The sequence below is a fragment of the Synchiropus splendidus genome, chromosome 2 (genome assembly GCF_027744825.2).
Source record: "Synchiropus splendidus isolate RoL2022-P1 chromosome 2, RoL_Sspl_1.0, whole genome shotgun sequence".
NCBI lineage: Eukaryota > Metazoa > Chordata > Actinopteri > Syngnathiformes > Callionymidae > Synchiropus > Synchiropus splendidus.
The window spans coordinates 33357382-33383240 of record NC_071335.1 but is presented as its reverse complement, the minus strand read 5'-3'; the positions used below and the strand labels follow the sequence as shown (position 1 = coordinate 33383240).

Genomic DNA, 25859 nt, shown 5'->3' with positions numbered 1-25859 from the left:
CGTTTAGAATTTAATGTCATAGTCATATTAATGATGTGAGCAGGAAAGGTGTGCACTCCCCATCCTCACAGGGACTTTGTAGGGTTTTGGAAAGTCAGTCCTTTCAGCTGAAATCTCCTTTACATTTAGAGTTGTACAATGAAAACCTTGGTGCACAAGTGTTATTAGCTTTGTTCCTTTTAAGTGAAATGGAGAGTTGGCGTGTCAATTTGACTGGAAAAGAACAAGTAAGTTGCATGTTGTACTCATGTAACATGCAACTACAGTTTTAACTTCACGACTACAAGGATGTAGTCAGTCGGCTGCGCCAAACCTCTGAGTCACAAATGTGCCTCACAAAGGGAGGAAACTGGAGTGCCTAAAGAAGCGAAAGCAACATCCAGACAGAAAAGCAATGACGTGGAATAAACCAGATGTTTTTGTTAGAGAAAACACTAGAGATCATTTCATGGTTCTTTTTTTATTAAAAGCTTTACAATATGACAAAAATATGCACTAGAGGAAATACAAAAGACTAAAAAGGAACAAGTATTGGATGCCAGAGAGTCAGACACCTTGACAGGACCATGTCGGTGAGATGTAGTCCGACAGAGTTATTATGTACAGGGGCTTTCAAAAGTGGACTGCTTGGATCAAAACTAGATTCACTCAAATCTATCTTTACAACTGCTACCAGTGTTTCCTTGAGAGCGTCGCCATGATCCTTCACAAGCTATTTTAAGCGCATGAAACAAGACGGATGGGTGGAGTCCGTTCAATCTGAGCTTAGAAATGAGGTAAAAAAGTTCCGCCATCGCCGCTTATGACTAATATCATAAGCAGCAGATCTTGTCGAATTAAACTCACCTGTGTCTGTGGAATTGCGCTTTCACAATCATGATCAACGACTCGAATGTTTTTCCTATTAAAAATCTCAAAAAAGAGATCAACAAACTGCTCAACTTCATATTCTGTCTTATATTCAGCTCATACATAAACAAAATATCAGTCATCTGTTCAACAAGTGTAAGAAAATACATTTTCCCTCGACTGCTTGAGAGACCAACATGGCTGCCCGCGGTGTTGACAGTAGAGTGTTCTATTCTTTGTTTCTAAAATAAACAAAGATCACACAAATAGTGCCGTTAAATAAACTGTACACCTTCTGTATACATTTCAATTGATTTGCCGCTCCTTGATGAGAAAGAGCCGTGTAAGAAAATGGGTTCGCTTTTGAAGGAAAGCCCCACCAGCCTGATGACATCACAATCTGCAAGACAGAAAATAAGAGGCTCTCAAAGCAGGGCATTGTTGCCATGGTCATCACACTAATATGAAGACAGGACAGATCATTTTGGATAAGTGAGGAAAATGCCTCTGAAGTTTACCTGCTGGCTTTGAAGCCTTTCAGCTTCTGCACAAAGAAGGTTTCCAGAACTTCGGCGCATTGGTAGAAGGGCGAGTCACTGGGGTTGTAGTAGCGGCAGTTGTCAAAAATCTTGGTCATGTCTGCCACAAACTCTGTCAGTTTCACGTACTCGTGCTTCTGCAGCCTCTCCTCCATGGTGGACAGATCTACCAAGAGATGCACAGATCACACATCTTTACCAGAGAAAGCTGTTCTGCAGCGCACAGTCAGATGATAATTACAGATCAGATCGGTGCAGACACTTCATGTAACAAGGCTGGATTACAGCCGTCCAAGAGGGGGCCTGCACATCACAGGCATTCTAATGGTTTGTGGGACTTCAGTCCATCACTCATGTGTAATAGGAGCTGGCCAAACTTTGACCAAAAATCAGCCTGAAAACCTGATCTGACACGCAACATTTCTGAGCTTCCAGCTCTGCTGACCACCCGGACTCAGATACGTTAGTAAACCAATCGAAAGACTGAACCAAAGAAAGGTGACTGGCAGCAGCGCCACTAAATCTGCAGCTTCTTAAACAAACATATTTGACCGTTCGCTTCCATCCTCCGCCCCCCCACCCGCTTGGCTCACAGCTCACAAACCTCACAGTCCATATCAAAGACCTCCTTCTTCATAATCAGACTTCATCTTAAACGTTTCCAAAACTTGCAACGGCTGGAGCTCGACAAGAAAAATGTTCTTTTTTTTTGGTGACTTCTTAAAAAAAAAAAAACCCAAGTCTTGTGGTGGTCGGAAGAGGGACTTGAGTTTGCAGGAGCGGGCCAAGGGGAGCTGAAAGTGAAGGGCCGGTCCGTTTCCAGGGGGAGTCGGGCAGACCCAGACCAGCTCATTAAGAGTTTGTTTGTGAGGAAGTTCAAAAAGGCCCGGCTGACGCAAGTCTCCATTTACAGGCCGGTTTGATCTGAGTTGGAGGGCTCTGGTCCGCAATGGCTGCCAGCCCAAGGCTTCAAGTTAGAAATGGTAGGTGTCACTTCCAATACACAAAGCAATTACCCGAAAAAGAGCCCAAAAATGGGAGGACTCATGGTCCCAAGTGAGTCATTCAGTATTCCGCCTCTTCTGTGAGACGAACTCAGAGGAAGTGAACCTACAATTAGCTGAAGAGCAAGCCAGCATGGCCTGGCTCACGTGGTGTAGTCGGTTTGATGTTCAGCTGAAATAAAACTGCACTTCACAACTAGTACATGACCGGGGGGGCACGCACAAGACTGCGAGATCGTGGCAAACCTGATGGCATAGGTGAGGTAGAACAGGAAAGAGAAGAGGAAGAAGAAGTTCAAGAAGAGGGGGAAGTGGATGGGAAGAAAAACAGGAGAAGAGAAGAGGGAACAGAGTAAGAATCTGAAAAAGATGAGAAATAAAAGGAAGAAGAACAGTTGGTGGAAGAAGAATTGAAGAATAGAAAGAGAAAGGGGGGAAGTATCAGTTCTACTCCCCCACCACCTATAACCGCGGCTTAGGTTTTAGAGCCAGGAATTATAAACCAATTTCAAACCTACTGCATGCAGCTTAACTCATTTCAGTAAACCTTCCAATTACTCAAATAGTTGGAGCTTCTCCAGAACAGCATGGTTGTCTAGACAAGAATGGTGAAACTATGGCAACCTGGATAAAAATGATTTCAAATTCCACGCCATCTTGTGAACTGTTCTGCCTCTTTAAACCAAATGATGGATGAAAGGTGAGCTGCGTTGCGACGAGTGGCCACTATGTTTCCAGAGTTGAGGCATTTATTTATGAATTCATTGACTGGTTTCTCACTGAACACAAACCTCTTATGGAACAAGTGAGTACAGTCCACCCCTATTATGTTACTGTACTATTGAACCTATCGGTGCCTCATTCCAAAGATTCCTGGGCTGAGCAACGCAGACGAGGTCTTGACAGACTCCCCACTCACCCATTGGTTCCTTGATAACCTTGTAGTAATCTGGAGCATCGTTGGTGTCGACCGGCTCCAGGAATGGCCACGCCATCTTATGGGCCTGCGTGGAGAGGGACAAGAACCTGAGAACGCAGCAGACCAGCGAAGGAAAACAAACAGGATGACACTGGAAACAGGTGGGTCAACAGATGTTTCATCAAGCGGCCCAAATCTCACACAGAGAAGAAGGAGTTGGAATAACAGAGGTGGGGGAGGACGACCAGAGAAAAGAGGGGCTGGAGACAAGCAAAAGCAGCTCATTCTCTGAGGAGCCAGGCGCATCAGATAAGACACACAGAGGACTTTTGTGTGCAATTATTCTGATGTGGGCGGAGAAGAGGTGTGTAGCTGCGCAGCCAATCTACAACTGCCACTCCTCTCGCAGTGGACTGTTGGCCTCCTTCAAACTCCAGAACCAACCGTTGTTCGCTCTGACCTGTAAGGAGCGCAAGATTCTCTTCAGGCCTTCCAAGTCCTTCTCAGTGAGTGGCGTGAAGACCGTCATGGCGTCCTCCGTGGACTGACACTGTGGACACACATATTCGTCTATGTGGTTCGCTTCACTCTGCAGGATTCCCACGCACCGACCGTGGTACCAGTTCTGGCACCGGTCACAGCCAATGTAGAACCTGGGGGCAGAAAATGAATCATAATTCACCTCAAAAAGTGGGAGCACAGCAGGTTTTACTTTCTGTGCTTTGACATGTCTGAGGGTTAAAAATTGAATTATTATTATTTTATTTTTTTTCAAGTGTTTCCCAACTCACTGTGACTCGTCGTACGGAGTCTGACAGATGCAGTACAGTTCCTCAGAGCTGCTCTTCTGGCCCCGTTTACACTCCACACAGATGTAGTCGTCCATTTTCTTGGCTTCCTTTTCGGTGATGCCCACACATTCACCGTGATACCAGTTGGTGCACAGGTCACATCCGATGTAGAACCTTGGGAGAGAAAAAAAAAGAATAAATTACAAAGTCCAGTCCACATCAAACGATCAGAAGATGACTCGCACCTGGTCTCGTCGTAGGGTGTCTTGCAGATGCAGTAGAGCTTGGTGTCCTTCTTGACTTCCTTTGTGTTTGTTGTCGAGATCATCTTCTTCTTTTTGGATTTGATTGGCGACAGTTGCTCCTCCTCCTCATATTTCCGCTTGTGCGCCGAGGTGACGGTGGTGGGATGATACTGACTAGTGGTGTTGTGTAAGCGGGAGTGCTGTTGCTGGTTCCGAGCGGCTGCAGCCGCTACGGCCGCTGCAGCTGCCTGAGCTGCCTGTTGCGCGGCGGCCTGAGCCCGCTCCTTCTCACGCCGCATCCGCAACAAGTCCCTCTTCAGCTCCTCCTGAGAGACACGCCTTAATCACGACTATGCTCTCACACAGGTTCCATCTTTCGGCCATACCTGAGCTTCAAGCTGCAGCTCCTTATCAAGTAGCGCACGCTTCTTCAAGATTTCCATCTTCAAGCTCTCCTTGTGTTTGAACAGGATAGCAGAAAGCTTGCTTGCATTGGCCATCCTCTTCTTGGCCTCCACCACTTCCTCCTTTTTCTTCTTCTTGGCCGCTTGTCTTTCATCTTTGTCTATCCGGTCCAGTATGTACTTCATGACCTGGTTGCAGACGATCATCCTAGATTGCACACAACACAGGAGACCATGCATTGTTCTCAACTTCACTCACAATTGGTATCTGGGTAGAGTAACAACCAACGTTTTTAGAGAGTCTAGGTGTGTCAACAGCTCAACAACACAGTGAACAGGAGCGCTGCTTCTATGATGTGCTCTTCTGGTCTTTGCCCTTATCCTCTGACTGGTGATGCAGAACAGTCAGTTCTGAGTGGGAAATTTAACCTACCACCTCATGAATGATAAGTTGTTGACGAAAACATGGTATTTAGACCTCGCAATTTAAAACTAAAGCAAAAATACTTTACGATATGAAGGAGCTTTGAACCAACCCGATCAGATGAAGCTATGTCAAGATACTGTCTGCCTATAAACACCAAGATCAATTGCACATTGCTGCAGCTACAGATAAGTACAGGTACATTTCCTAAGGGGCTGTGGTAGGACAGTCAAGCCAAAAGACATAAGGGACACAGAGAAACAGCTATGATAGGAAAACATACAAATACATACTTCAGTGTCAAGGCAAAATTAAATTTAAAAAATATGTATGAGAATAACAACAAGCACACTATACAAACACAGAAATATTCTGAAAAGAAATCAAAGAAGAACAACACGTGAACACGATTTAAAGGCACTAATTTCAGGGAGGAAAAAACACTATCAAGTAAAGAATGAAAAAAAATGAAGTCCTCGCATCATGAACTTGAATGAGTTCCACGTTATCAGTTGTAGTTAAACTCTGACCTCTAACCTCATGTGGGTGGCATCAGGTCTGCTCTACAGGGTCAGCTGTCACTCAGGTTGTGTACAAGTGAAGCTGGACTTTCTCAGATGACCTCACTTTTTATTGGGCCACAACATCTACCTGACACTGTGAATGATTCATCATAGCATATTATGGTATGGTTTTGACTGCAGATGCTCACATGCACCACGCTTTTTGGAACTACTATAAAAAGAAAACTAGACCATCTTAAAACAGAGGATACCATCAAATCACTGCAATAAATCCATTTCCATTTGACTCCATAAAAAAATGTGACACTGTTTTGGGACTAGTAGATAGAAAGCTAATTCCTGTTGTGTGGGCACAACTACAGTACAATACATCATAGAAGTTAGAATAATAGAAGAAGAAGAAAATTTCAGTAGTCCTAAAAAAAGTTTATAACAACAAATAAAAATCTGCATCTGAAGCACAAGTGAACTGCAGCTTCGTATGTTTACGTGGTTCCCATCAGTTCACATTCAACATGGAACATTTTGGTTCTTATTCAAACCCTTCATACAAATGGTTCAACTGCCGAGGTCAAACGCGGGCCAGGGTGTGTGAAGTTCAGTACTATGTCGTAAATTGAGGATGATAGTGGAGAGAATTAATAAACCGTGACACCAAAACAAGCGCGGCTCAAAGGTCAGAAGTTATTAGAAAGATATTGATGTTGTGAGGGCAAGCAAAGTATGACATGAATCACGGGAAATTGGCGGAAAAACGAGCCGAGGCAGCGACAAGCGTCTGAAGTCAGCATTCTGTATTGCATGTGTGTGTGAAGAGGCAGTGTTGACACACCTTCTTCGGAGACAAACACATGGTTGTCAGAGTCAGCTGCAGGTCAGCGTGAGACTTGAAGAGGTGGCTGAAATATGTGTGTTGGATATTGGAGTACCGTTTGTTTGAAGGGTTATGTTTTGTATCTCCACTAATATGTTGATGATAGAAGTGATTAAGAATGAGAAAATCCAGCTGTTGGTGGTTTCTAATTCTAATAAAAAAAATAAAAAAAATCTAATTCAATTAACTGATGATTACATTTTTGATGTTTCAGATGACCATCTGGATTCAATCATCTTTTGGGAAAAATGTCTCCGTTGACACTGTAACTGGTGTGTTTTTCGTTAATTCTTCTTTGTTTATTGCTGGTGTTGCTCAAGCGGCTCCTGGGAAGCTACTGCCACCTGCTGTCTAGCTCAGCTCATCTAAATTAGAATATTCTCGATACCATTGTGATATTTGGAAATGCTAAAAAAGTATCATATTATGTCAATAAAACAACATCATTGGGTGGGCATGGCAGACGCCTACACTGAATGGTCTTCTAGCTTATAGGGAAGGGTTTCAGAGCCAAGTCAGTTGAAAATCGAACTGGCTCCACATAAAGAACAATTATTTGTGATGAATATAATCATTAATAGCATAATTTATAACCGCAAACCGTTGCTGGAAAGTTGCTAACCTCTGGTTTTCTTCTCTCTCAGCAGGCGTTAACGTCTTCTTCTGCTTCAGATGCTCAATCACAGCGTTCTGCTTCATCACCACCTTGATAAAGAAAGGAGAGCAGAATATTTAAACTACTTAACCAATGACATGACGCACTTGGTCAGAGATCATCGCTCAAGTACCTGTTTCTGAATGATGTCACTCTTGCTGGCCGAATTGAGCGCCTGCTCTCGTTTGGCTTCGGCGGCCAGCTTCTTCTTCTGTTGCTGCTGCTCTCTGAGCTGATGGATCCTCTGGAGCTGCTCCTGGACTGAAGCTGCCTGGATGGTCACGACGTTTCCAATCTGAGGAAGAAACAGCACCTCAGATTATCTGGTATTTCTCCCCTATGCAACACATTTAAAGAAATTAATACATTATGATGATGAGATTTCCAGCCTCACCTGTCCTGCCTGAGATGTTCCACTCTGCTGTATCTGGATGGGAAGCTGAAGTTTGATGTGTGATGGTAAAGAAGTGCCACTCTGTTGAGCCTGCAGCTGAGCCAAAACCTGCCGCCATAAGACAGAATTCTACATGACTGACAGACAGATTCTCAAGGCTGAAATTATGTTTCAAGTGTTGACTAAATGACATGAATTTCATGTGGCCTAAACCTACCTGCACCTGCTGCTGCAGTCCAGACATATTGATGAGCTGCGAGCCCTGCTGCAGCTGCACGGTCCCTCCAGAGGTTTTCACTTGCAGCGAGGTCGGTGACTGAACAGGCATGTGGGCCTGCATCTGAGGGGGCAGCTGGCCCTGAGGGGTCGCTGAGGAAGGAGTACTGGTGCTGGTGGCTGCCTGCACTGGAGCAGCTGCCTGCTGAGCGGGTTGGGTGGGAGTTTTAATGGAGGAAGTGTTGGGTTGACCGGGAACTGTTGAGGCTGTGAAGTGAGAGAAGAACATACATATGTTCATTCAGCTCTGAGACATAAAGAGCTTCAGTAAATCCATAGAAACTTTAATTTTGTCATAAACGACATTAAGCTTCATGTATTCAGTGTCAGTCAACTGTTTAATCCTCAATTCAAATAAAAACCCAGTGCTCGGTTTTATTTGATTGATATAGATCCGTACTTTAAAACAAGTGAGAATAAACACATAATTATGAATGAATAATAATAGAAATCAGCACTTGGTTAGCTGCCTTAAACGTGACTTTAAAACAAGTTTTACAAACCCGTGCTTGATGTGGGAGCAGCTGCCGAGGGCAGTGGAGTGAAGAGGAAGCGCTGCACTTGGCCGTTGGGCAACGTGGCCTGCATGAGCTGCTGGCCAGGTCCTGGGATGACTGTGACTCCCTGAGGGATGGCCTGAAGTTGACCCGTCGTCTGACCCTGTCCCTGGACCATTACAGTCAAAGTCTGCTGGGCACCACCAACTCCAGCCTGAGAATCTTGACCTACTGCGGTCTGTTGTTTCTGAGGAAAACAGAGTGCCAACTATGCTTGTGATAAATGTGGCAAATAAGAATGAAGCGAAAAGGCATGCTTGAAAGTGTATCACAACATTGTTTTTATTTAAAACTTTGTCAACAGTGCTGTGGGTAGGGACAGTTACCTGGCCTTGTGCGCATGGTATCCGGCCAGATGTCTGGCCTACGACAGAGTTGGCTGCCCCCTGGCCTGCAGGACTCGCTCCACGGATGATCTGTGTCACTACTTGCTGCCCTGCTTGACCTGTAAAAAAAATCAGAATGTTAAACAAAAATTTGATAAAACATTTCATAACTCAAGTGGGGCAAGTAAGTGTACCCTGTTGAACCATGACGGGGGTTCGAAGTATCGTCTTTCCCATGGATCCTGTCTGCTGGACAGGGGTGCGGATAACCATTCCAGAGCGGATCTGACTTCCAGGAGCCAAAACCTAAAGGAATATCAGGATCTTATGAGAGAATTCTGGTGGAATCACTAAATAAAAAGCAAGTGAATGCCATCAGACATCAGTGTCAGACACATATGCAAGTTATACACCCACTGACGTTCTGGAATCTGAAGGACCTGGTAGCAGCTCCAGGTTAGTTATTGACAGCTGATATGGATGGATGATATGGATTACCTGCTGTGACCCAGGGGTATTTTGCCTGATGCCAAGTGTGGCGGTACGTGGCTGTAATGAGGCATAGTTTTGGGTGGTCCCTGCTCCACTCGAAGGGATGATACCCAAAACTTTCTGCTGAACAACACCTACAGGACAAAAGGGTTAAGATGTTAGTAGACCCCAAAATAAGACCATCACAAACTTATTTGTCAATCGTGAGACTCACAAAAAAGCAAGATAGCTATTATCTTCGCCTTGTCTTGGATTTCATGTTAGAAAATAGTCTGGCCTCAGCAGTAACTCTTTTGGTTTCAAACAAGATAGAGTTCTACAGCATGTTCCAGAATTTCTTTAAAAGGCATCCCGACGTTTGATCGCAGTAATGGTAAATATAAGTAGCAGAGGTAAACAACATCTTCAAAGTCGAGGTATAAGCCGCAAAGGGTTTCCTCCAACATACCTGAAACTACCCTATAAATTATTCATCCAATCGACAAAGGTCCCATTTCATATTTCGCCCAGCCCACAGAGAGTGAGTGAAAGTGAAGCTCAAGGCTCAAACCGTGATCGTCATCATGGGACTTTTATTTCCCCCTGCTACTTTACCTTTTGCTGTGGTTTTTCACCCACAACCGAGTAGGTAAACCTATACATCAAGGGTGCCCCCTCTTCAAACAGCGTTGTTAACCATGCTGGTCAGTTGCCGCTCTGGTCTCACAGATCAAACACTCGTTTCTATGAACGGGCTGTTTGGAGAGCTACAAGCGAGTGAGTTTAGTGAATGTGGAGCTACAAGTTTATTTAAGAAACCCAGGGAAAATAAAAAAGACCGAGTACCGCAATAGAGAGCTAACTGTCCGAGAGCAGACCTCATGGTAAAGTTGTTTTCCTGCCAACATCCTGACAGCCTTCCAAAACAAACAATGCGCCCCACAGTCATGTTGGATAAATACACGTGCCCATTAAAAGGTTACACTCCGTCTGAACCTGCGTTTCATTCACAGAAACTTCAAAGAATCACTTATTTTCACCATTTCAGTCCCTAAAAGTATTGAACCAAATTAGATTTTATATCAAAATACAAGTAGTAGAGAGGGAGTAAATAGACTTTCTTCAATAAAATTCAAAGAACGAAAGCTGAATAGTTCAAGTGTCTTGTGAGTTGGAGCATTTATAAGCAATAAACGAGAACTGAATTCCCACTGAGCAGACAGATATTCAGTTGTTTTAGCTGTTTGGTTGTAAATGTTAAAAAAAAAAGTACTGACACACGACTTATTAAAATGAAAAGTACCTCCTTGCGAAGTTGGTACATTGACAGTGACAAGCTTGCTGTTGGATGGCAGTGGCAGCTTGGTGGTCACCACCTTCCCGCTCCCTGACGTCCCAGTGATCTGGAAGGTGTGTCCACCTGTAGTACCCACTGTGCTCTCTGTGTCCGCACCACAGGACAAAGAAACTGTAACAATGTAAGGCCACAAAAGCATCCCATTCTCATGTTGGCCTCATACCTTGCGTGCTTTGACCTTGTTTCACCCAGGTGGCGAATGACTGCTGAAAGTTCTTGTTCTGTTGGAATGTCACAGGGGTGACCATCTTTGCGGACATCACCCCCTTAGTGCATGGCGTTCCCTGGCCTGACGCGGCACCCAGGACGATTTTGGTGGAAGTGGCTGGCGTTTGAGGAGTTCCCATTGGTGTGACACTGACTGTGCCGGGTTTCTGTTCCAGACGTTTCTGCAATGAAGATATGCTGATGGAGAAATGTTCTTCCAAGCTACAAGGTCATGGTTCCGAATGTATTTTTGTTAGTATTTGTTTCAAAAAGAATAACCACATTAGAATCAACTTAACCAGAGCAATACATCTTATCATTCAATCAATAAATGAGAGAATGAGATTGATTCTTTCGGTAACTATATTAGATTATTTTGCATAACTTAAATCTTAAACTTTAAACGTGTATTAACTACAATAGAAAATGTCACCCCGGCACTCTGTCATGCAAAAGTGTCCTTAACGTGAGCATACTCACCTTTGCTTGTTCCACAGCCTGAGCTTTCTCTTTCTCCACCCTAGATGAGGAAAAAAAAATGTCTTTGTACTCCTAATATTTTGTCCCAAATTAACAGAAAAGAATCATCACAGTGAATTTTGAAAGCATTACAATAAATGCAGTATTCCACCAGCACAATTTTCTTTCCAGACCTTTCAGAGAAGGCCCTGATCTCCCAGAGGTCCAGCTCCTCCTCGGGTACCCAGGACTCAATGACAACTGGCCCTGTTTGCTTGGCAGGCTCAGGCTTCTTGGGGCGCAAAGCACTGGATCGCAACCCTTTCCTTTGAGGCGTATGAGTTTCTGAAGAGGGGTAATACAACATGAGTCAATCCATACACGCTACAGTCGAAATAACAACCAAGTGCTACCTTTAGGGGTCTCAGGGGTTCCAAGAGGGCAGATGATTTTGCGTATGCAGTACTCTGAGCGAATGCCGTAGGGTCCCACATCGCGGCGTTTGATGATCTCAGTCGTGGTGATTTCTGTCTCGGATGTCTCTGTAGCAATGAGTGGGGAGGATAGTGCTGGGTTGGTATGAGGATGAAAAGGAAAGCCCGAAAACGTTGGAGGAGATCCAACACAAATACATCAGAAATGAATTATGATTAAAGCCTGTCACTGATCCATGAGAGGTGATGTATCAACTGAGGCAATGAAAATCATCACTGTGAAAATCCATGGCATAACAACCCAGTTCACCAACACATTTAAGTTTTCAAATTAAAGTTATTAAATGAATTCATCAAATACCACTATTATCAGTGACAAATTTCTAACTAAACTAGACTGAGTGACATCTACGGAGAACATTAGACGTGCAACTACAAATCAATTTTAATTACATTTTTTAATGCCGTCTTTCATTTCATTCATTTTAGTTCACTTAGTGTGACAATAATGTCAACCTTCTACATACAATATGCCATCATTGTCAAGTGTAGTCAAGTCAAAATAAAAGAGAACATTTCAGTTACAATTGGGGCCTTCAGGTACTTGAAAAACATTGATTTAAATGACCATTAAAATGACCTTTCGGAAGTCAAATGATAAAAAAATTACTTATGGTGACATGAATTGCAATGTCATATTTGGTGAGACCTAAATTTGATTCATACAACAGAATGTTTAAGGATACCACCCTGTCCTATCACAATAAAAAAAAAACCTACCTGTTCGAGTGGTGCCGATAGCAGCTGATGGTTTGACTGCCATGTCGTCCCATCTCAGACAGGCCCACAGGAGCCTCAACATCAGACTCACGCCAGCCAAGGATTTCACAGTCTGAAGTCGATACCTGGAAACAAGTCGTTTACATTTTCATACGAGTGATCAAACGCACATGAAAAAGATGACATACATACATACATTGGTCCCCCCAAAGGAAAAAAAAATAGAGCACCAACCAAGTAAAAAGGTAAGCTCACCTCCACGTGAGGCCGAAAGCAGGTCTGGGTGAAGGATACGGCCAGATATCTGGCGCAGGTTTTGCATTGTAATTGAAAACAGGAACCTCTCTGAAGCCTCCTCTCCGGGCCAACACCTTGAGGCTGTCATACGGCAAGACGAAAATACTCTTGAGATTGCTCTTGGTGACGAACTTGCGGTAAGTTGGCAGAGCACTTTCGGAGCGAGTTTTTTTGGTGCAGGAGAACTTGACAAGGCGGACACGGCCCTGGGTTGAAGACGTCTGCTGGCTCGCTGAGGTCTTGCCATTGTTTGTGATTGAACTACTGACACTTTCTAAGTGCGTTGACTCTTCTTCCTTAGTCAGTATTTCACTCTGACTGTCTCCTGACGGACTTGAGGAACAAATTTTGGTCACAGTTGTTTTTGTCATTGTTGTCAGGGTAGACACCGCGCTGCTCTGCGTGGACACCATGGGTGTGGTGTTGACTTGAGATGCATTGATATGCACTTTCTCTACCAGGGTCGAAACCACTTTGGTCGTGGTTGCGGACGTTGTTGTTGTCGTCACCTCAGTGATGAGTGTTTTGAGAGGTGTGGCTGATCCACTGTTGCTATTTTCTTCCACAAAATCATCACTTAGACTGGAGTCCTCAGCAGAAGGGATTGGGGAGGGAGTCATTCTGATGATCTTGACCACAGGACTGGGTTCAGATGGTAAAGCTGAGTCGATGCGTCGAATCCTAGACCCGAGTGTATCAATGTCGTGGTCCAATCTTGCTATCTTCAAAGGAGGCTTGTAGTCCTGATCTGCCAATGTGCTTTTGACCACATCGCTAGCCTGATTCGTATCATTCACCGAAGCCCAGTCTCCGTTAACCAGCGACTTCTGCTGCGTGCCATGTTTCTGTGAGGCAACTAACCAGTCTTCCTTTTGTTTCTCAGTGTTGTTGACCATGGCACAGGGACTGCCTGGGAGCACACCATTATTTGAGCTTGTCACAGATACACCCATTAAACTATCATTTCCATTGACTTGAGGAGATATTATATCTTTAAATTGACCTTTTACATCATGTTCCATTTGTTCGTGCTGCTTGCCCGGTTCCATACCGTTTTTGTCAGAGCCATCTGTGCTTACAGCTTCTGGGCTTTGCTTTGATGACCCTCTTCGATCAGTGATATGAGCAGGTGTCTTTAATGACTCAGAGTTCACACACTCTACAGTTTCAGCTACTGTCCTCGTATCATGCCGAGTTTCATGTTTCTCTTGAACGTTGGGCAGATTAGCCGTCTCTGTATCCCCTGAGCTAGACTCTGTCGAGACATCTGCCCTTGCTAGTGAGTGATCCTCCACAGAGTTGGGATGGTTTTGCGCAGAAGCTGAATGATCTTTACAGTCTCCGGCAGCAGGATCCTGAAGAGGTGAAGGAATAGAAGATGAATCTGCTGACTCAGCAGCTTCACTATCTGGGTCCGCTTTCACGTCTTCATCAGGTCTTGGTGTTTCAAGTTTTCCCTCCACTTTTACAGCAGTTTCTGACTGGACCAGCACCTGTGGTTTCAGGGGTGACCGCGGTCGGACCGGAGTTCCTGGAGTTAGTACGCCCGCAGTTGAAACAGGCGTAGAGGGTTTGTAGGAAGAAACCTGTTGACTCTGCCGCTCCTCTATATCGTGCTGTTTTAGCCGGCGTTCCAGAAGGCCGTCCAGCTTGGACGGCTTAACCTTTTTCTTGTAGGGAATACGGGTGACAAAGCCCCAGCTGACGTCCACGACATCATAGTTAAACGGCCGTGAAGCATCATCCTCCAGTCTAGCTTTATCCTCCTGGATGCATGACACTGTTGAGAAGTTAAAATTAGCAATCATCCAAGTTCACAGGCATAAAGAAAGACACTTGCAAAATGGAAAAACTTCTGAAAGTAAAGAATGATTTGAGCTCACCATTTGATTGAGAATCCTCTTCCATCTTTGCTGGTGACTTGCTTGTTTCTTCAGACTTCAGAGACGGCTTCTTTCCTTCCATGCACTCCATAGAGTCCGAACACTCAGTTGACATGGGATCATCTTCAACAGGTTTTGAAACTGTCAAGGCCTGTGGATCTATTTCATCACTGTTTGAAGCTGTGACGTCAGATGTGTCAGATGCAGTAACACAGGGCCGACGACTCAGGTCCAGAAGGGTGCATTTCTTTCCAAGTTTAGCATCTTGACACAAAATAAGAGATTATGAGATTAGCCAAGTCACACAACAGTAATCCATCTTTATTATTCAAACTCACCAAAAATGTCAGTTAAGAAGGATAACTTTAAAACCGGAATCAGTTGCTCATGTTACTTAAAAGTACTACATAGTAACTATCAGAATTCAGTGACTTTAAAATGTATTGTCGACCAACATGATTGACTGACAGGTAACAGGTTAAATTACCTGGCATAAGCATCAAAACACAATCACTTTGCGTTGCACGCTACACACCTTCCAGTTCTTTGCGGTAGTTTGGATTGGTGTTGCCAGGAAGCCGAGGGAGAAATCGTGGCACATAGGTCTTACTGATCCAACTCCAACCACCATAACCTGTCACACGATACTCCTCCCCTTTCTGCTTCCATACCTACACGACAGGCAGACCGGATTATTTCAACACCACAGTCACAGATGTTTGATTTTTGGAACTAAAAATTGAAATACACAATTGGAACTTCTGGCTGTCATAAATGTGTCCTACCTGATGTTTAATTGGGAATGTGTATTTGACCCAGGTGGCTTGTTGCATTGTCTCCTCATCTTCCAGTTTCTTCTCCCTTTTCTTCACCTTTTCCTTCTCCTCTCGTTCCATGGACGTCATGCGATTTAATCTTAAATGATTTCAATGAAAAATTACACAATCTTACACTGTGATAGCAGAATCAGCACTGGATGCACAAATAGTAAACAGATCCCTGCTCTTGTTGAAAAACTGCATCATGCTTGAAACCCACTTTCCGCTGCAGACAAAACAACACAATTCTGTTCAGTGATTCTGGCAGAAAACTCGGTTTTCTCACATGTTCCTGAAATGTAACACATGAGTTGTGTTGAAGCAGTCATTGAGGTGTTGGTGGGTGGCAGCGAACCTGCAGTCTAAATATTTGGCTTCGCAGCCAGGGTGGGCTTTTTTATCTAAGCTGGTCATGATTGCTGTTGCCTGCTTGGAGAGTGTGACTGGCCCTTCAAAACACGAACACACTTGGTTTTTTGGGTTAAAAAAATAAATAAATAAAAAAAATCTAAAAGAAAACAAATCACATTTTTCTATTGGCATGGAAAACCACCCATCGATTGTCCACAACTTCACCCCCCTTCACAAGTGCTGTTAAACTGAAATCTAATAAGGTATAACCGCATGTACAAACACAGCAATAACATGGATCTTGTGGTGGTAATGTCAGTGTTAGAAATGGATGTGGTCACAGTCTTGAGGCCACAGACGCTATGCAGTCTTCTCATCTTCCCTCCCTCCCATCTGTGACGTCATGTCCTGTTTTTGCAGACATGAAAGCAGTAGGTCTGCTCCAGAGTTTAAATACTTCACGCGCAGTTTAGGTACTAACTGACTCACAATATCAATAATAATAGCTCTATACATTTTCATAGATTATGCTTTTTTTGGTGATAAACGTCAACAAAATAAGTCTATTTGTGAAATAGGCAGCAGCAAATGCTGTTGAAAATTTCCTGACAAAAGTGAAGTTTAAATCAGATTAGCCTGAGAGTATAAAATGTATAATTTAATGTGTTGATCTGATATAAATTTGTAACAAGCTTGAAATTAAGTTTCAGAAACGTATTAAAAAAATAAAAAATAAAGCGCAACATGGACGGAAAATAACTACACAATGTGATGCTGCTGTGGAATTATTATTTATTAAGATGAAGGTCCACTTTAAAAAGACAGCCACATATGTTAGATGTTACATATGTTGTTTAAAGTGGACTTTTGGTGACCATTCCATAAATATTCACCGAATGCAAATATGAATATGAACCAGTCAGTTTTTCACGGTAATATACTCTACTATTAACACTGACCATGATGCTGTTGGCCTTTTTTTTATTGACCCAAATATTGTCTTTTGTTAGCAGTGCTGAGGTTTATAAACAAAGGCAATGAAGACGAACCCACCTGGTATGACCGAGGGAGTCCTTCCAGACTGGCAGCATCGCCACTGGCTTGATGGCACACTCCAGGATGGCCAGAGCCAGTGCAAACTCCTGAGCCTTGCTACACATGTGAACTGCTTTGATCCAGTTGGCCCTGCAGAACAAAGTGTTAACGTGGTGCCAACAGCTAAAGTATAATGTACTTGAAATTGTGTTTAAGTCATTATCAGAAGTGTACCTGTGCGAAGCCCAGTTCGGGTGCATGAATGGTGCAGGGACATTGTTTTCTAACTGGATGATGGTGAGCCTTAACGTAGAGATGGTCAAAACCTGCGAGCCATATATTGACCCGTTCCACTTGAACTCTCCAGCTGGGGTCATGCAGAACTTGTGGGAGAGATGGCGCCTCTTGTCGTGGTCCTGCAGAATCAGTAGCAACTTAATAACAAAACTGGACTACATCTCAAACATCTCAAAGTTTGGAGCTTAAGTCTACAGAAACGTCTCTTAATGAAAGTCCGACTTACCTCCCTGTGCTGGTGCTTGTTGAGGGCCAGCGTGTTGGAACTGTACTGGTTATGGTACACACGATATTTCCCCTCCTGGCCAAGCTTGAAGAACTGACTGATAGTCCCCTTCATTACCACGTCTTTACTGCGTGTGCTGACACGCGTGATGTCACCTTGTGCGTTTACAACAAGTACCTGTTTAAAAGGAATCAGAAGAATTGAAGACTAGTGGATAGTCAAATAGTACACTTGTGTTTTTGCCTCACCTCTTTCCCCTCTTTGAAGCCCTTGTTGGCCTCATGCACAGCAGCCGCCACCTGCTGGCTCTTCATCAGACTTAACTTGCTGTCAGGGTTTCTCAGCCGTGTCACCATCCGAGTGGCCGCAGATTTCCTGCAGCCTATCACCTCTCCATTGATCGAATCTTTGCAGTCGGCTGTGAGGTAGCCACAAAACAAAGGGAGTACATTAAAAACCAACCACCTTGAAATGGAACAAATACCCGGGGCCAAAAAAAATGAGCAGGATTGTGTCATTACCGATTAAAAAATTCCTTCCTGCCCACTCCATTTTTATCACACGGAAACGTGGCTAAGCACACACTTTTGCGCAACAAATGATGTACCTGTATCTTCAAAACTGGCCAAGGAAGACTGGGATGACTTGTCAGCCAAGTCTGGGGGCTCTGGAAGTCTGGAATGGAGCCCCATTCCCACACTGCTGTTGCTGTTCTCCTCGCCCAACTGCGCGCTCTGACTCAGGCTGGGGACGCCATCGCCGCTGGCAGGAGTGCAGTCTGACGGTGCTGGATTCTCCGCTGTGTTTAAAATGACATAAAGTAACATCTGTCATTAAAGAGGTGCGCAAGTGGACCCCAGCGGAACAAATTCATCACACAGTTCACTTCAACTACAGGGTGAGAAACGCTTCAGTCAAGTTGGTTGAGCCTAAATCAGGAGTCTTGCTCCCTCTACTGGCAATCTATGTTGATGTATGACTGTTAAATAGGCTTGTGTTATATGACTTTATGCATTCTACTGATGTTTTTTGCAAACCTGATATACAATAAATAACAGCCGACAGCCGAGCAAAATCCCCTGAAGTTCCAAAATGTAGCAACTATTTGTGGTATACCTTTAGCACCGCTTGAATCCTCTGTAAGAAGACAGTTTCCACTGGTCCAAGTTGGAGGGTTCGTTGCCTCTGTGGACATGTTAGAACCCAACGTGGCTGGGCTGCACTCTTGACCAGTTGGCAGGCCTTCAACATAGGAACAAAACAAGTGACAGAGGCGGTTTCTAAACCTTTTTCCCCTTGAAAATCTCACTGAAAGAGCATCTAATAATCTGTGTTATTAAACAGTCAGAATAAAATAAAAGTAAAAATAAAATAAATATTTGGCTATAATTATTTGCACAGATAACCATCTTTGCATGAGAGACAGTTTTACTCAGAGACTAGTTTGTCCTAAATTTTCTGACACTCCAAACATGTACAAACATGCTGCTAAAGTGTCAAAGTTACAAGTCACATCAATGAACATGTTACCTCCCCGCCCCTGCTTTGTTGAACAAGCATGTGTTGTGTCATTTTCATGACTTTTAAGTCACATAGCTGAGGTACATTTGCACTCTTTTCAGATCAATATAAAGTGGGTATACCCAGGAAAAAAAACACCCAAACATAGTAACTGAGGCGCAAGTTTTCTAGAGGAAAATCTGAGATCCATCCTGCTTTGTTGTTTCAAGTGCTTCTTATTTTGTGACACTGCTTTATCTGGAGAATTAAAACGACAAATACAAAGCTTTCTAGCTATCCATTTAGTCAGATTACATTTTAAATCTGACACTGAAAAGAGGAAAGGGTTAGAGTTGCAAAATATTTAGGAGCCATGTTCTTTCAATCCTTTTCACCACTACTTTTGTTATGTAGGTATTATCACATCACTGGCAACCAAAAGAGAACTAAAAATAAGTCCAAATGTCATTGAAGGCATTGTAATTTAATATAATTTAATACAGTTTATAAAATTAAATCAAATCCCAATTCTCAGTTTCTTTTAAAAAGTCGATAAATCACCAAACATCAAAAATATCACTGATGTTGGACTCAAAAAGTGTAATTTAAGAAACCTTTCCTTACAGTTTCAACAAAAACCATGCGACAGTTTCTCCATAGGTCTATGCAAAAACACAAGAGAAAAGAGTTGCTGCTGCTGCTGCTGGGGGCATAAATTAAATGCAAAATTGATTTTTCAGATGACATTATTTTGAAGAGAACTCATAATAGCTGAATATCTGTTGCTAATACCCTCACCTCACTTCCAAGTTCACAAAAAAAGAGAGCTACCTTTCTCATCTGAATCCACAGTCTTCTCTTCCTTTTGTTCCTTCATGTCTTCTGTAAGGTCTTTTACAAGGAGATCGCCTTGTTCTTCTTTAAGCACAACCTCAGTTACTTCCACATCTCCCCATTCTTTCTCTTTTTCCAATCGTGATTTTAGAGCTTCCTCTGCAGCACGTTTTTTGAGTTCCTCCAGTTCCTCCTCCTTCTTAGCACGCAGCCGCTCCAGGATCTCCTCTGCAAAACATCAGAATAAAGATTTGAGATAGGTTCACAGAGATTCAGAGACAACGGCAACATTTGATTGAGTCTTTAAACTTAGGTCTGAATAGCACTACAACAGGTCAGCTACAAAGAGTCTCCACATATGATGTTGGGGCAACAGCAATTACGTCTTCTTTTTTTTTTTTTGTTCAGACCAGGATACAAAAATATTAAAAGGCACGACTTGATTTGCAATCCGCAAACTATGCCTGTGTATTAGGAGGTTTCTTGCGATACCATACTCCTGATGCAGATAAATTGCAATATTGCCATACTCTTGCAACAATATATTGTTATTAGAACCTTCATTTTAAGTGGGCAAATCAGCAATTCTTCTGGAGCATCACATGAAAAAAGTTGCTTGGGAAACTAGACAAATGCTGGCAGAAACGGCCTGCTATTTCATTCTTGGGCTATATTACTGCAGCGTGATGCCATATGCTGAACTGGATGGAAATTGAAATGATTTTGATACATTTCAAAGCTACATCTGGTTCACCATTAAAAACACATACAAGAAGAATCTTTCAAATAGGATCCATTTGCAACATACTTCCCATAAAACCTAATGAACTTTACATAAACTCCAGCGCATTTGGCCCAGAGCAGAGATTAAGACTCCGCTGAGACGTCTCCACTTGCAACAAAACGACCAGGATATCAAAGTCTAATGAGTTTAGGGTGAAACGTTCCCACAATTTTGATGTTAAAGATGTATTACGGCAGTGGCAACACCCATTTTTCTATTTCTGCTGGCTGCATTACACGTTTGGATGGAAATGACAGCGTTGCAAGAAGTGACAATAGAGATAGGGAATATTTTCCTTTGTTTGTATCTTGTCTTCTTTTTACACTAAAATTTAAGTAATTTAGATTGCAAAACATTTATATTCATTATAATTTAGCTTACAATATGAATTTTTTTTATTACGCCAGTCTTCATAATTGTGGCTCTTTGCAACTGAACTGGAAGGACAATAAATCTTCCTTGAATCCTTAAGTTATGCCTTGTTTGTTTAGGTAAATTATAGCATTTCCATCTACTGTACCGACGTCACCATAGGCACAAGCAGCCAAATATAAACTTGTGCTTTTGTTACATTGAAGATGGGAAATTCTACAGAAGCTGTCCAAGAACCAATCTGACAGGCCAAATCTATTTGGTCATTCGTACATGGTCACTGTGTCCTTCACCAGTAAATTCACCTGTGACTAATTTTACCACCAATTTTTGTCATCCAATTGAGAAACCCCTCATGTCTTACACCACAAAGGCGAGGGTCAACCTTACTTCGCGTGGTGTTTGTGAGGGGGGAAAAAAAACATGCAGTGAAACCAGGTATTTCACATCACATGAAGGCAGTCATTGGACTCTATAATGTTTGATGGACTGTCGAAAAAGAGCACAGTTCTACAATATGTATTTATGGATTTTACAGACTGGAGTGAAATAGCAGTTGTCTTGTAATTGTAGTTTCAGGGTTGAACGGCTTTGGCTTTGAGGATTTCGTTCTTAGCATTAGCCACTTACCGTTAGCAGCGGTGAGGAAACACCTGTTGTTTCCCCGGGACTTGTTGGTGAGGTCCTCTGTGATGTCCATGTGTGTGTGCACCTCATCTCGAATTTCTTCAAGAGCTGCAAAGAGGTCAGCCTCCCAGAATTCTTTATCCAAGCAATCTATGACCTCGGCCAATTGGACCTGGGTGGGAGAGAGAAACGGTCATCATTAATTCAAACAAATGAACAAAGATGAGAATTAATGAAGAGTTCAGGCCTCATAAACTGTAATCCAACAGGATAAAATACCATTAATTTATAAAGAGGAGTAACCCACTTACCTTGGTGGTGTAGTACCAGATGGTTTTATCCTCCTGCTCGCCATCCTCCTCTCTGCAATAATGAAGAGATTACAGACAATGAGGAAGAGCAATAATAGATAACAGTGAGGTTTGAGTTGCACTTGATCCGGGTAAATTTAAGTTCCACATGTTTGGCTGCAGACTATCCACTTTCTCATGATTTAAGAATGATACTAATGAATTATTTTATTCAGAAATTATTTTCCAATTTTCAGGAAATTCCATGTTTTTTTGTTTGTTTGTAATCTTTATATTTATGGATGTATAGGCTCAATATTATTTAACTGTGTCAACTTCCCTCTAAACATTTTGAGGGGGGAAAAAAGCCTTTACACTGCAATTGAATTTTAATAGCACAAACAAACTTTGTGAATATATTAGAAACTACAGTATTAAGTTCATAAAGGCATGATTTTAAAAACATATCAATTCAGCACCATTACTCACACAACAATTCGGCGGTTCAGGAACCAGTATTTACGATTGTGACGGTCGTAGCCCACTGGCAGTTGTCGGATGAAAGGTTTGGTTTTCTGTATCTCTGGGATGCAGTCTGACACACCAGGCACCTTGTGCGCCACACACACCTCACACTGCCACTCGTCCTCGGGCACTTCCTGCAGTGGGGGCTTCACACACTCTAGATGGTAAACAGCTGAACAAGTCTCACAACATAGCAGGTCCCCGAGGCGATGGCACACCCTACAGTGGTCATCATAGGCAACAACTCCTTCTGACATCAACTCTTCTCGGGCTATGTTGGTAGCCAAGAACTGGTCCACTAGAAATTGGAGAACTTTGATTTTACTGTCCAGTGGTTCAAAAGGATAATCCTCGCCCTCCTGGAAAGACAGAATGTGCCGGAACTCTGGGTCGCTCTCACAATAAGCCCGCACCACCTCGGGCCACGTCATACCATCCACGAAATACAAGGTGGAATTGACTGAGTCCTTGACGTCAGCTGGGCCGAACGTGGTGTTGGAAGTATCCTCCTCTCTGAGGATGGCTTTGAGCAGTGTTACGTGGGTCTCTGCCAGCAGCAGGCATTGTTCTTGACTCGCCAGCGCGGCACAGAAATCCTCAAAACGGAAAGGAGAGAGCCGCAGCACAGAGCGAAAGTTTCTGAGAACCTCATAGATAGCAGACACATTGAGGAGCTGTGAGGTAGGAATCAGGAGGTCCTCCGAGGATTTTGGAAGCTCCAAGGGGGGAATGTCCTTTGTCTCGAAAATAGGAGTAGGTGGCCGCACTGAGCGATGTTTTCTTTTACCTGGAAAAGCAGAGAGGGGAAGAGAAAAATCACTATGAACACAATCTCAAAAAAGGGAAAACATGGTATTATCCAGAGATGCGACTAAATAAAGCGGCGGCCATGAGAGGTACATACACAGGACACAAGTTCAAAAGATGATCTTGAGGTGTACTATTTGTTGATACCCAGCAAATGTTGAGGTCAACCAATATCAAGGTCGAAAACAAAGGGTTCCATTTCAGGTCATAGGTTTTGGCCCAGTTTTGGTGGCTTGATGGGACCAAATTAGACGGCATATTTTTACACTACGAAACCGAGAGATAGCAATCTACAGGGTCAGAAACATGATCAATGCACACTTGAAAGAAAGTGTGTAAGTACAACTGAAATGACAAATGAAATAATACATAATCTACAGCAGCAGCAATCAAAAACAAAATAAACAAATGAATGAAAGTGCAATCCTACCACCCAGTGGGATGAAAATAGTACCGTTGGGGTGGTGTTTACTTCCCACAATATAAATTTAAGCAAGGAAATAGAAATGTGCATTATTGAGCATGTACTTAAACAACCGTGGTGGTCAAGTTGACTGTATTATATAATGATGATCAACCCAAGATAGGAATGACTGTTCACTGATGTCCAATCCAAGACCAGAATGGAAATGTACTTTAATTTTGGCCAAACTTCAAAGGCAAACCTAGATGCGCAGGTGTGAAAAAGTCCCACAATTGTGTGGGGGGAATTTTCATTTTGCCCAGATCTTATGTATTTTCATTCCAAACGCTTAATTTGAGAAATACGTTGGACACCAGTGTTTACCGATAATAACCAATATATTAAAATGGGTATTAATCTGATAAAAAATTGAGCCAAGAGGTCGTTTATAGGAATTCAGAACATGAGCCCACCTTATCAACAAGTGGTTGCTATGGAAATGATGCAGACTGGCTCGTGGCAAAGGGAAAAAGAGCGCGTCACTTCAAAACAATGAGCTGTCAAAGTCATATAAGAGCCTTACCTCACGCGTTTCTCAGACGTCAACACACACAGATACACTAAATAATAAAATCAATAAATAACGGTCGTAAATGTTCAGGGAAAGTTGTCAGTTTGAACGATGCAAATTGAATTAGTGAATTACTATTCATAATAAACATCACAACTGTTGGTGCTAATGGAGTCAATGGCATTTAAATATATAAAAAATAAGTACATTCTTGTCAGAAAAAAACGTGAAAGGTGCCGGTAAGAGGGTGATGACAAAAATGTGCTGAATGTGTGGGAAACTCGGATCGTGCTGAAGCATGGGGCTCGTAGTGGCACAGTAAACAAAGGCCCGTTTCTCAGCTCCATTTTGAACAATGCTGATCGCTTTTTAGAAGGCTGTAAATACTGTGCACACTTGAGGTCACCGCGAGCCTCCTCGGGTTCAAGCCGACACTGTGGTGGGAGCGCGTACCTGGGGTGCTGTCGTGCGTGCTGTGGCTCCTGAAACTACTGTCGGTGCAGTAGCTGACATCATCCTCATCTGGTAATTCATCCAGAAAATCAGAATCATGCTCCGGGGCCTCCTCCTCTTCTTCTTCCAGCTCCGACGAAGGGTTGTCGTTGAGCATTTCATCTTCTTCGGATCTGTAGCTTATATTGTCCTCCTCCTCGTCGTCGCTGTTGTCGTCGTAAACCACCTTCGTTTGAGGCCGCCTCACTCCGCCTCTAGCCCCGCGGCCGCCTCTCGACCCCCTGCCTCTACCTCTGCCTCCCCTGCCCCGTGAAACGTCGGTGCCGGCGGAGCCAAGTTTCTTGCGGCCGCGGTGCGATTGAAAGTTCTCTTGACCGGATATTTCAGTGTCCACGTCGGTTAAACCAGCGGTGCAACCGCCATCACTGACTCCGCGTCCACGTACCCGACCCCTGCCTCGACCCCGTCCGCGCATCCCTCTGCTTCTGCCGCCGCGAGAGCCGCGGACAGGTCCGGGAGAACCTTCCCGCATCACAGCCGCAGGTTTGGGCGGCCTTCCTCTTCTGCTCCTCATTGTAGGAGAGAGCCGCTGCTGTTCCGCTTCAATCTCGCTGCCGTGGAAGGCCACACGGCGGCCAAAAGCGTGTTTTTGTAAAACCAGAATGCCAGGTGAGGGACCCCGATAGCTCCCCACCTCACCCTGGTTTTAATGTATTGGCGGAAAGCTCAAACTGAATGGCCGGTGTCCCGCTCTGGGTCGCCTGCAGACGCCATTTTTTCCTCTCGGCTCCCCCTCAGTTGAAAACACAGCAGGCCCGAAACCCACATCAAGTCCACCATTGAGCGCCAAGTAAATACGGAAGCGCTGTAGTTAAACCTTCAAAATAAAGAAATTCATTTTTGACAGTTTCACATCATCTTCACATATTTAGAGAATATTTAACTTATACAACAATTAAGAAGAAGAAGTAGTTTTAAATGTCTTTATGTACCAAATATAAACTTGATTCGTGACACAAAAATCCTTGCCAGCCTCCGTAAAAGACACTTCAGGAAGTTCCTTTTCCGTTTTTAACTGCGGCAACATGCCTGAAGTTAACACATGGTCACGTGTCTTATTATTCCAAGTTAGAATCAAAAACCATGCTAGAATTACGCGAAAACACAACGTGGTCTATATAGCATTTCGATCCGTCCAATGCACCATTTGACCACAAAGACACGTCTAATCTCACCATTCTTCTGACCAAACTATGGCCTTCGCCTCACAGTAAAGACAAGGGTGGTATTACCACTA

General features: G+C 43.4%; 1 protein-coding gene across 2 annotated transcripts; it reads right to left on the bottom strand.

Moving 5' to 3' along the window:
• Nucleotides 1-444: 444 nt before the first annotated feature.
• LOC128754166 (nucleosome-remodeling factor subunit BPTF-like) lies at nucleotides 445-25393 on the bottom strand. Of its 2 annotated transcripts, none has more exons than XM_053856585.1 (36): nucleotides 24563-25393; nucleotides 22293-23115; nucleotides 21825-21876; nucleotides 21517-21685; nucleotides 19728-19958; nucleotides 18513-18638; nucleotides 18004-18195; nucleotides 17645-17814; nucleotides 17397-17573; nucleotides 17108-17289; nucleotides 16892-17023; nucleotides 15455-15584; nucleotides 15205-15340; nucleotides 14670-14933; nucleotides 12745-14566; nucleotides 12490-12614; nucleotides 11689-11844; nucleotides 11470-11620; nucleotides 11297-11336; nucleotides 10773-10998; nucleotides 10556-10693; nucleotides 9280-9407; nucleotides 8976-9087; nucleotides 8782-8900; nucleotides 8402-8642; nucleotides 7840-8105; nucleotides 7623-7730; nucleotides 7362-7523; nucleotides 7196-7278; nucleotides 4734-4959; nucleotides 4348-4673; nucleotides 4103-4276; nucleotides 3772-3964; nucleotides 3312-3396; nucleotides 1368-1554; nucleotides 445-1249 (listed from the first exon to the last, which is right to left on the bottom strand). In XM_053856585.1, the coding sequence occupies exons 1-36, from the start codon at nucleotides 25134-25136 to the stop codon at nucleotides 1243-1245; spliced, it is 8433 nt and encodes a 2810-aa protein (XP_053712560.1). In that variant the 5' UTR covers nucleotides 25137-25393; the 3' UTR covers nucleotides 445-1242. The 2 variants fall into 2 exon arrangements, with proteins under 2 accessions (XP_053712560.1, XP_053712561.1); XM_053856586.1 differs by having other exon boundaries at nucleotides 11689-11817.
• Between the last annotated feature and the right edge of the window lie 466 nt (nucleotides 25394-25859).